Source organism: Larimichthys crocea, chromosome VII (genome assembly GCF_000972845.2).
Source record: "Larimichthys crocea isolate SSNF chromosome VII, L_crocea_2.0, whole genome shotgun sequence".
NCBI classification, from domain to species: domain Eukaryota; kingdom Metazoa; phylum Chordata; class Actinopteri; family Sciaenidae; genus Larimichthys; species Larimichthys crocea.
In genome coordinates this window covers 25,387,559-25,400,122 of record NC_040017.1, presented here as the reverse complement: position 1 = coordinate 25,400,122, position 12,564 = coordinate 25,387,559, and the positions used below count along the sequence as shown (strand labels likewise).

Below are 12,564 nucleotides of genomic sequence, written 5' to 3'. Positions count from 1 at the left end.
AAAAATAGCTGTCCACTTCGCAGCTTGAAGCTTAGACTAATAAATGAGTGCCTACATGTTACATTGCTCATTCTCAGGCGAGTTAAAGCTTGTTTTTTGTCACACGCTGGTTCGACACTCAAGTCGAGAGAGGGGGAGGAAAAGATCTGGACAGTTGAGAGGACAGATGAGGGTACATGTTGAGGTACAGCTTCGGTCCCTCTGAAACTAGCAGCACTTCTTTTTTCTTTTTTTTGAAGCGTGTCTGTGCTTTACCATCTGGGCATTTGTGCCTGCCAACGCAGTCAGGCTTATATTTAATTTATGACAGGTCTTCTTCTGATTTCTCTTCACTTTTTTTGATGTACATGAAACAAAGCAGTCAAAAAAAAACAACATGGCTCTGTTGACTCGCAGGAACAGAACGCCTTTTTTTCTTTTTTCCTGTCTGCATAATTTCAGGTTAATCCAGCCATTTGTTTCCAATTTGTATCCTCAATTCAGACAACTGTAAGACACATGAATCCATGTACTATACTTTCTAGCAACAGCTCGGTGAGTGAGACCGGTAATATCCCCGTAGACATGCCAATAAGGCTATTAAGGTCATTGCTCCCGAGGAAACTGTAGAGAAAACTAACAGTACATTTTCCTCTGAGCATAGTGCCCCGGGTCTCTCCGTGTGTGCTGTCTTAGCCTGTGATGATGTTTTGGAGTTAGTCCAGGGGATTACTGGGGGAAGAAATGTGCTTTTTGCTCTCATTTACCATTGAGACATGGCATTTGAGGGCACACACCCTGTTAGCAGAGCAACTCAACAGTATCAGATGGAGCCGGTGGGAACTAAACCCAGCATCTGAACCTTACTGTAGACAGCGCAGTGTTTATTTACCCCTGGAACCAAATAGGTTTATCTCGACTCTGAGACAAAGAGCTTGAAGCTAATTATTTGCTGCGCGTGAGAGCCGTGTTCTTCACCCCCCTGGAGCCTGACAGACAAAAATGCACAATTTTTTTTACATAAAGACACAGAGCTACATGCTGATACATAGAATACATCATATATTATTAGGCCATGTGTCTGCAGAGGCGTCTGAATGAATGAATAAAAAGTATACTCACATGCAAACTGTAAAAGTGCGTCCCGACTTAGAACGGTCCCGAAGCTGTTCTCTGCTTTACACTGGTACTTCCCATAGTCAGTGATCTCACTTGCATTAGTAATAATTAGATTTCCATCAATGAAGCTGTAGCGATAATCTGCCTCTGCATCCACCTCTGTCCGATTGATGTACCAGCTGAAAAACAACACAAGAAGAAGAAGAAGGGTACATTTTGAAAAATGCGAGCTAATGAGCTGTGAAAGTAGGACTGCAATTAGGAGGGCAGACAGATATGTGTCACACCTGTATGTGGGTGGTGGATTCCCCCGCGCCTCACAGTGCATCACCACTTTCTTTTCATCAGAATCCAAAGGAAAAATAACATCGTCTGGCTCCTGGATGAAAACGGGCCCAAACTCTTCACTCTCTATGAGACAAAGAAGAGATAAAGACTTAGATGTCTGCAATTATAACAATGTGAGCGCCGCTCACTTTTTAACATTCACTTACTTTTTCTATCATTCCCCAGCCCAGTTAAAGTGCATTTCCTAGCTCAATCACAAAACAAAACAGACTGTAAGTGTAACCAGCATGACATTCTGCAGAGGACAAAAGATTTTCTGACAGGTAAAGGTGCCATTATGAAGAGTGTTTTAGTGATCCTGGAGAGAGAAAATGAGTTCTGAAGTCCGAAGTGTGATCATACAGTTAACCTGGTTGGAAAAGATTCATGTGGTGAAAACGACACATTTAGAAAATGTCAAGACAAAGCGCATCATGTTCAAACAATGGGACCCAGAGGTACACAACAACGTTAGATGAGTGATTGAACTCATCCACTAACACACTTGTTAGTGCATTTGCAACAGCGCACTATTTATCATCTCCTCTCACTGATCTATTTCTGACCTTTTGCAGAATCATTTTCACCACCCTGCCACTGAAACTAGGCAATGTTTTTTTATTTGTCAGGGAAGGAATGTTACAACAACAGAATCTTTCCCTTTTCTGTCAGTCCTCCAGCATTGTTTACCATCCTCCTAACAGTCTGTGGCAGGCTTCTATTTTCTTCCATAACAAGCTCTACGAGCAAAATTACAAGAAATAAAACAAGTGTATGGCGAAAAATGTTTGATCCATCTGGGATTCATACATCTGTAAATCCTGACTGTATGTCGCCGTTATGTTTGGGCATGAATATGGTATTACACAACTGCAATCAATCTAATGAATGTAATATAATAAAGAAAACACTGTATACATGACAACAACACAGAAAGCAATTAGCTAAAAATACACAACACTATAGAGAGGCTTTTTTTCCTTGCAGCTCATGTCACAGCATTAGTGCTGCATCCCAAAGGTTTAGAAATGTGACATTTAGACCATCATTTGGCACATGGCGGAGACCGCCTTTCGCTGTGCCATATGTAGTGTGCACAGGGACTGCTACCACACTTGTATTTATTTTTGTGGCTGGATGGGTGTGATACATTATCAGGAGTTGGTAATGACCACAGCCATGAGAAGTGGAGAGGTGCGTGCACGCTGGCATCAGAGCCCACTTTTCTTCTGATGAAGATTAATCATGCCACTGCCCAGATAAACGATGACAGATGATCTCTATAAATCACTGACAACATCACTCAATGTGTTCCATCAATATGTATTAAAACATCATTGTCAGAAGTGTAAATATATCACAGGAAAAAACTTTAAACTCCACAGTAACACTATTAGATTAGACAAGCAAACAGGCCCAGGGCAATTCCACATAACCAATAACCCAATAAACAACTTTATAATAAATATATTTTTTAGATTAGAATAGATTTGAGAATCAAAAGAATGAGATTACCTTCATGTATAGCAACAATTATTTCATTTTCATGTGATGCAGCGCAATTATGTTACAATATATTGTAATGAAATGAATTTAAAACGTAACATTGAGATATTACTTGTGTTTTCACACTGAACTCTTGGGATTATGTTTATATAATGTACAATTTGTGAAATGCTATTTCAATGCCTACAAGTAGAAGCCCCCATAGAGAGAGCTTGGAGCTCAATCATTGGTAAGTACATTCAGTGGGCGTTAAAAAAAAAAAAAAAGCACAAAGGGCTAAATTCCACAAACATGAGAGGTCCTGTATGTCTGACTATGTACGGTATTTAATAACTTAACGCTGCGCTTGGGACAAATGATTTCTTTTGGCTCTCAGGTGGCCGTCTAGAGCAGCTTCCTGAGGGACGCTATTCAAATTGTGAGTACAATGGAAGGGACAGATGTCAAGAGATTCCTTTGGTCGTATCGACGTCTAAGTATCCATAGGCGACCGTATTAAAAGATAAAATGCTACCCCCGGATTCTTGTACACCATTTCAAGAATATTCTGGCTCAAAGTCATCGAGCTCCAAAATCTGAGTCTTGGATTCTGAATTCATTGTGCACACTGAAAATAACAGAGGTGATAGAGTAGTACCTTATGGCCTCACGCCTCTATTGAAAATGGTCAGTTCTGACACGTTGCCATTAGAGTGTTTCTCATGAAAGATTTGAACTCACCTCAGCACAAACGTGCCCACATATGGATACGCTGCTGCTGGTGTATTTTCTGCATGACAGTCCCTGTTGCAATTCTTTTCTATTCCTTCAGAGTGCTCTACACTTTGATCTGGCTTACTGTTAACACAGAAGTGATGCATTTATACTAGAGGGCTTTCGAGGTGTATTGCATCAGACTACAAATGACGGCTGAATCTTGTGTTCTCTCAAGATAATGAATTCATGGAGACGGTAAACAAAGTATACAGATAGTTAGTGATGTGCTCTTTGTGACGGCACAACACAGCAGCAGCTGAATCTTACAGCTCTGTGACTTTATATTGAGCATTTATGCTTTGGTGGCGTTGCATTTGATCAGGTATGTATATGATGCGAGCATGCAAGTCACCGGTTTTGAGTACTTCTCACTATTTAGTAAGGATGAGGACAAAAAAAATAAATATAAAAGAATCATGGCTTTTTTCTCGGGGTATGTATAATCTTCCCGACCCTTTGTCAGCAATTTACTGCTCTGCAGGGAAATAAAGAGCGTTTGAAATAATACCCTAATCAGTGGAGGAAAATGAATCAATATTAAGTTGCAAACCTAGCTGTGCATATAAAACAAAGCAATCGAAAGCTTGCAGTGTTACTAGCGCTACAAAATGGCACCAGATCACCATATTTCTTTACATAGCTCTCCACCCTTACAGTATGCTCCACCTGCCCCCATTTAACTTGTGGAGTGGAGCATGAAGTATGATCAAATTATTCCAAAGTCAAATGAAACAATACAGTTTTTGATACTCAGGAACAAGTAAGAACATAGACTACAGGCAGTCATTAAGAAATATATATAATTTAATATGATGCTTTTTTAATTTATGTTACATTTTCCAATTCATTTCTGTCCCACAAAATCAGGCGATGAAGATTAAACTGGGCTACGGTTCAGATAATGTTTACCTGATTTGGGCGTAAGCCTAAACAGCCTCAAATTTGGCACTTTACCCTCAAAATTATTGTTTGTCAGTGTGATGGTGCACAAAGCCAACACAACATTGTCCTCTCTGACTGCACTGTAGTACTTGAGTACAGTTGAACGGGTTTAAAGTCAATAAATAATATATAATATACCGCAGAGAGGCATAAAAAGCCTGTGCTCTTTGCATTGGATGTAGACTGATGTAAAGCTAATTTATAAATGTACAATGTGGAGCAAAACATCTAGCCATCGTTAATTATTAATTATTATTGTAGTGAATGCATAATAATGCAATTAGAGTTGTCCAGACATGTAAATAAATGCAGTCAGCAAAGTTAATGTTACTTCTTTTTTTAGTAGACCTAGTTCATTAATTATTATTAGAGCCTGGTCCACACATAGGATACATTTTTGTGACCATTATTTTGAAGAGTCGAATTAAAAAATTGAAAAAAAAAAAAGTTCTGGTGCTTGAGGACATAATGGTCTGTGTGTATATGAAACACACACACATACAGAAGCATGGAAGTAGTTTAAATCATTCAACTTCAAGTGCCATGGCCGTCTGTCAGTCACACATCCAAAAAAAAAAGCAATATCTCCTTTAAGCCACGAAAGGTGCATTACTTTTTTGGCATCCATTTCATCCACTGAACATCAATCCAGTGCAATGGTATAATGCTCTTGTCACCACTGACAACGGAGAGGCATTACTCTCACCTTGGTTATAGAAATGTAAGTCATTTTATGACTACATAGTGATAATGCTGTCAGAAAGTAAAAAAGACAGAACGATAGGCAGAAAAGCGCAAAGAAAGAAAACACAGAAAGAGACGACACGAAGGCAAAAAGAAACGGAATGATTGCTATTGTTGTTTTCTGCCTGCTTTCAGTGTGACTAACTCCTCACTATCCTTTTGCCAATTCAGCAGCTACTTCATATTTCCATTAATGAAGCACTCCAGATGCGATAAGCACGATGTAATTAATCATATATCAAAGCATCATGTGTCGTTACATCCGCTAGAATTATTCATACTGTAAGTCAGGAAGTGACCCATGTAGATTTATGACAGCGTGCTTCAATGCTGTGTTTGGGATATTAAATCTTCCCTTCTGACAAAGATATCCATCATATCTATAGCTTCTATAGTGACAGGAACACAGAGAGAGCTGGATATTGCAATGATCCCACTTCAATTTCACAAAGGGCATAACCTCGGTCACTGCAGACCATGCACAGTGATGATGGATAGGTGAGATTCATTTTCAGACCAGATCTAAACAGGCAGGAAGCCTTCACACATCAAGTGTGACCAGATATGTGAGACAGTTGCAGAGATAGCAGAGTGCATTCACACCAATCATGTTTGGAGAGGTTTATTCAAACATATCTGCAGTGTCCTCCTTTTTTATATTAGATCATTTAGGCAGGTGAGAACAATGTGAACTCATGTGGCACGTCCTGTTCACACAATGGTCAGAGCTGAGGATAAAATACAGACTAATAACTGGAAATGACACAGAAACGCTCTCTTGGCAGAAGATGCTGACATTTGATAGTGAGCAAAAACATCCTACAGATAATAATATTCAGCTTCCCTTCCTGTTTTCTTAACAAATGAACACCACAGTCGTAGTGTACACAAGTGTTCATTATGCTTGGCTTAAGCTGTGAATCAATTCTACGCAAGAGAAGTTTTTAAATTGGACCAAATAATGAACTATTTATGAGGTTATTTGACTTTATTGTGCCGTTTGTAAGTGCGACTGTGAATTTTAAGAAAACCAAAAAGCAAAAAACTTTTCCACTTCTGGTCGAGACAAGAGCAAACAAACTGTAGGTTTGACTGCACCATTAGTTTTACCTTCACTCCTGTAGTCCTCCTGAGAGCTGAGCAGACTCAGGGCTGACAGGGGGTGACTGGAGAAAGCAGGCCAGTCAGGAGTCACCAGCCCACCACTGTGGTGTTGTCGAGGTCTGCTCCGCGAGTTGAGCACTGACGAGCTGTCCGGTTTCATTCGTAATACTGCTGCATATGATATCGGCCGCGCTGCGACAGCTCTTGCAAAGTCTGAAAAAAAAAACAGCGAAGAGTTACATCATCTATAGTCATGACTGGATAAATATGGATAAATATTTGGACATGTATCTTAAATCAGAGAGAAAGATAAATGCAAATGTCAAACTTTAAGGTTTAAAGAATCTCAAAGCGTCTTGTCTGATTATACGCCGTGCTCGTCACGACGTCAATCTGACTCTAGTTCCACGGTTTCTTTCGTCTCTCCTGCCTCGCTGCATACTGCCTCACCTTCTCGCTCTCTCTCTGTTCCTGCCTTTTCCAATCACCTGCAAACCTGTTTCCCTCTTCCCCCATTAGCCTTGCAGCAAATATACCAGCCCATTCCTATTCATTCTCCACCAGATCATCTTATTCACTTTCAACTTAGCAGTCCAGGCAGGAAGCAGGCAAGCAGAGATGATGATCTCTGCCCACCTGTTTCCTGCCTGCATGGACCCCCATCCTCCCCTTGACTGTCTGGAATTGACTTTCTCCTGATTCTGACCATGAGTAAAGCTGAACTTTTACCTTTACCGGGTCTCTGAGTCGTACCTTTGGGTCCAAACCTAATAATACCGAGCTGTTACCGTAACCTCTGTAATCTATAACACTATTCTCCGTACTATCGTTCTCCTCTATTAAAACAGATAAGCTCCAGTCAGTTTCCAATGCTGCTGTATGAGGAATAATCTGCAACAAACTAGTTTTCTGCAGGGTAGAAATGTTGCTGAACAGAAACAAAGAAAAGAAAAGAGTAGAGACAGCAAGATAAGGTGTCATGATTCAGAGACAGCTCTGAATGAAATAGCTTGCAAAACCTAGAAGGCATTTCTCCAGTCTGCAGAAAATACATGTACTGTAGAGAAACATGGGCATAGTATTCATGATGTAATAGATTTCGGAATAAATTTCCACATTTAGGAAACAAGGTGTAGATTTGGAGCTCTGAAGCCTGAGCGAGACTTTATCTATTCCTCTTTATGTCTTAATATCCACTTAATGGAGCAATAATTTTCCAAATCACTACCAAGACACCTGTTAAGAAGCGAAATTACTGATAAAGACTCCTTGTCACTGTGAATGTGAAAACTCTTTTATTCTGTATTACTGCAACGATCGTTCCCTTTTGACTTTCATGCAGTCTGGAGCATCTAGAATATAGCCGCAAGTAGTATAAAGCCCTGATGCATCACCAGATACTATAGATACTCTTTACAGGTTTATTTTGGAAATCACTGTCATCAAAGTCTCAAATAGAATAAACTGTGTAAGAGAACAGGAGAGAAACTGTTATCTTTAAAAGGGAAAGTTCGTGAAGGTTCAGATTAACCTGAATCCTTTGAAAAGTAAACTCCTTCTACTACTTCTGATGAATTAACTTCTGCTTTACGTCACGTAATGTTTCAGCGTCTTGTATTTTATGATCTTATAAAGGCAACAACTCAAGATGACAAACACAATTACCGCCCCTATGACAGCTGATCACTGATACATATGTTCCAAAGCAACGACACAATACAGCTAAAACTGCGGCTTAAACGTCCCGCTGATACGGAACCGCTGCCGTCCAGATACAGCGCTTCAAGAAAAAATGCAAAAGACCAGACGCTCAGCGAGAGTCTAATCAGAGCTCTGTAAAGAGGGGTGGGAGTGTTTTGCACTACATGATAAAGTGCTATGAAGGAACTGAACAAAACTGAGAAATAATTACGTGCCCTTGGGGACTTGTCAGCTGTAAAAATACTATCTACAAATGGAGAGCGGGCAATTACTGTAATACATATTATGGAGAGAAGCAGAATATGGAACTGTATTTGAAATTAAAAAGGTATCGGGAGTTAAAAAATTGATAAGCAAAGTAATTAGTAGCTGGTTCGTAATGAGTTAAAAAAATTATCCAATTGAGGTGTAAGCCACATTTCCACTGCCGATGCACATGGCTGGCTTAACAATGCACAGCGTTCCACCATTTCTTTTGACAGCTGGTTGCTTAAAAACCATATTAACTACAAGTAGTAAGACTGAAACAAGCACACCTATTGCAAACTTAATCATAAAATATGTTATATTTAATGCACCATACTAATTATCTTAAACATAAAAGATCCTCAGTAATGCTTTTGCTGGACAATTTTAGTTTCCTAAAAAAATCTAATTGGTCAGAAAATGCCACCGTGTTCACTGATTTTTAGAACATTTCATGACCAGACAGCCAGAACTTGTTTCTCACTCAATTCCATGCGTGAGTTGTCATTGAATAAAAAAAAGAGGAAATAGTTCCAGCGGTACAGGCTCGACAATTTTATCAGACAGAAATATACAGCTGTTACGTGACTGAGACCAAACTGTCAGCAGTGGCAGGCTGGACTTTAGTCACTTTGTTCCATACATGTATATATATATATATATATATATATATATGACTTGGCACAGCCCAGTATCTCTCTGAGTGACAGCTGTGCTGTGACAGTCGTAGTTTGGATGAGAAAATCAGCGAGTGATGACAAGGAAACAGCTTGTTATAGAATAAGTTGATGCTGTTAAAAGATGACAGCTGCACTGACTTCATTTGGTCAAGGTTCAAAATACTGTCAAAGAGAAAAAAAAAAGGCTTGTATCACTTACTAAGTGGGAGATGTAAACATGCCATAGCTTCTCAAGCAAATTGGCAGTCTGTCATGATAATAAATGATAATGTAGTAAACGCTAATTCGTAATTATTTGCAATTAATAATGCGGTGCTACTGTAACAAATGGAATTTAAAGACCGACATGTATCAGGGAGATACGCAGAGTCGGTCAGGAATTATTTTGCAATTCAATCACAGCACCATGAATCAAAATGAAATTGGTAGACACCTGCAGATTCCTGTCCCTAAGCAATACCGGATGAAAAGAAAAGAGTGAATTGGACAAAAGAGTAGTGGATCACACAGAGAACTGGCAATGACACACTGGGATTCAAATTCTTCTCCCTGCAGTGTTGAAAACAAACTCTCACTGCAGACCGAGACCAGGCCAAAGCCATAAAGAATTCCACAGGAGTGTTTATCACTTTGCATATGTGACACAGTCGGCTGTTGAGAGCACAGGATTTCAGCATAGTGATCAGACGGTTTGAGGCCGAGCTATTATGTTCTGTTATATGAACACGGCTTTGTGGTGAGGTTGTCACGATTCTGACATATTCAGTTAGTCAAATCAACCTGTCTGACATTGATTTGACTCAATGATCATTTTGAAGGCTGCATTTCTGTGCCGCTTAAGTCTAGCGCACAATATTGAAACCTATTTCTAATATTTTTCCCATCCCATAATAGTGTCTGCGGAAAGTGGAATGTGTTATATATTGGATTGTAATTGATGTAGCTAGGTACCCCTTAAGTAATGAACAATGCAAGGCAAGGCTGACTCTGACTAAAGAAAGTGGAAGGCAGATCTGGGTGCTTTCTTTGGATCTCTTCTTTTCAGAGCATCATGAAACAGGTTGTATTCTGTCAGTAAAAGCCTATGCATACTGCAAAACTGTTCCGTCAAATGAAATTTATTCCAAGAGAACAACACTGCAGGATGGTGCTAAATACTGACAAATACAGCATAGTGAGAAAAAAAAAGTCTCTTTTGTTTGTCTGACTACTGAAGCCGACAGGCACTTGCTCTTGTCAGCTGTCACCTTCATCTGATAAAAGCAATGACCCTTGCAGATCCCACTGATCCCTATCTTCCACAGGGGTGCAAAATCGGAAACACTCATTGTTGTTGAAAGGGCTGCACCTGCTGCATTTCAGGGAGCTCCGGAGCAATGCCATCGGTGATCGTTTCAGGTCTTAACACTACCTCCATGATAACATCGCCAAAGGACACAATGGCCATTTTATAGTTGAACAAAGAACGAGAAGCCAAACGTTTCTGTTTCCTTGTCCTTACTATAATAGGATATGTTAGACTCTGGAGATCATCTTTGGATATATATTGTAAGGTAAGCATTAAATAAAGTCTTAATTATCACACGGTATGACTAACTGAGGAGACTTGGGACGTGACGTGCAAAGAAACCAGCATCAGAGGTGAAGGTGAGGCTAAGGAAAAATGACATGTCTCAAGAGAACAAAGGGAAGACCTGGGGAAACAGTGAGAAACTTATCTACTTGTGTTAAGTCACTGGGTTGGCACAGCAACGGAGACTTTGTGTGAGTCTGTTCTGCAGCCTCTGGACTGCAGTGTGAAAAATTAATTAGAATAACATACAGTAAGTAGGTGAGACGCTCATGAGGGCTCAAGTAGACGGACATGATTAGCCATAGCCTGTAAGATTAATGAAGACCTTCACAGGGAGATTATATTGACTGAAGCTGATTATGCTTGAGACCATTTATTCAGCTGAATATCATTACAGATAGAACAATCCATACATCATATGCAACCTCACCTCACCTCCTATCACAGTGGACTGCTCACTAAAAACCCCGTCTTTTCCCCTGATCCTTGGTGAATGGAAACTGTGTGAGCTGCTTCAACCTTGAGTAACAATGTAAGCGCGGACTGCAGTAATGTTGCATGAGGTATGGGATTATGTTGTCATGCTCCTTAATGGAAAGCATGGAAGTCTCTGTCCAGCACACTCTGTTACTGATATTCTCTAATATTTATTTAATGCCAGCACTGGAGGTACAACAAATTCTGCAGTGACACGACACAAAATCAGATGTAATACACATTTTCTGTTTCTGAAATATTAAGCAAATGACGACAAACTTTTTTTAATTGGCTTCAGACTGTGTGACAAATGATAGCAAGACTCTGATTCATAAACTTTGGCATCAGGACACAGGCTCATTGTATGTACTTGTGTACTCTGAAATGCCAAATTTAAAACCCCCCAGGTACTGATTATAGTGTTGATCACTGAGTACACACAAAAAAAAGCTCGACTGCCAAGACTTGAATGTTTGCCCAACTTCACATGCTTACAGAAATCAACAATGACTTTTTATTCTTTCGTTTCTTTTCCTCATTCCTGGGCTCAAGTTGTGAGTGTAGGAGAGACTGTCACAACTCAGGTTTTCTTGCCAACTGGAGAAAGTCCATCAGTCCCTGATGGTGGGTTCATAAATAGATCCCAGAGTTTGTATATTTGTATTCATAAAGTTAATACTCTGCAGAATGACTTACTCTGTACACCGTGTTCTTTAGTTTAGGGGGATGTTGGGACATTAAAAATCACAGTTAACCTGCCTGGCTTTTAAAAAAAAAGCTTCATATTTTAACCATTATTTATCAAAGTGTACAATCACCGCAATATATTCATTGTGTGGTCCAGCTCTGTGCATGCAAATACTCTAAATCCATTTATGCAACCGTATTTCTGGTGCATGACTGTTTTGCCCTTGGTGAAAATGACTTCATGCATCACTTATACAGCGCTACACATCTATATTCCCTGCAAGCCACTTCTAATATTGAGATACCTCAGTGTAAGCAGAGAAACAGTGGAATTACTATTCCACACTTAACACTCCAAGCAACATTGTATTTCAATCAGAAGTAGACTGAGGGGAAGCACCAGACCTCATGCCTGCCTGGCCCAATTTTAAACATGAGACACGTCTGATTGTGCTGCCCTCTCTGCTTCTGCGTGATATACCGTGGAGACAGGTACAGAGGAAAATAAAGCGGAACATGGGAACTATTGTTTTAAAAAGCAAACATTCTCAGAATATTCAGAGACAAACAGTAGGTCAATAATCCATTATACCAGCCATCATGTCAAAAGTATCACAATATACAAAGACCGCATCACACCCCTGGGAGTGGCTGCTCGTAGCTCCTGCTGCTAATAATATTGAAAACCAGTTTGAAGCGCAGCACTCTTACCAAAATGTGACA

General features: G+C 39.8%; 1 protein-coding gene across 7 annotated transcripts in view; it reads right to left on the bottom strand.

Moving 5' to 3' along the window:
• Positions 1-12,564, bottom strand: part of cntn5 (contactin 5) — a 98,543-nt gene that overhangs the window by 45,935 nt on the left and 40,044 nt on the right. For all 7 annotated transcript variants that reach the window (XM_019272925.2, XM_019272926.2, XM_027280967.1 and 4 more), the window contains 3 exons: positions 6,484-6,690; positions 1,386-1,509; positions 1,102-1,277 (listed from right to left, as the gene is read on the bottom strand). In XM_019272925.2, the coding sequence (XP_019128470.1) occupies positions 1,102-1,277; positions 1,386-1,509; positions 6,484-6,690 (507 nt within the window). The remainder of the gene's footprint in view (positions 1-1,101; positions 1,278-1,385; positions 1,510-6,483; positions 6,691-12,564) is intronic.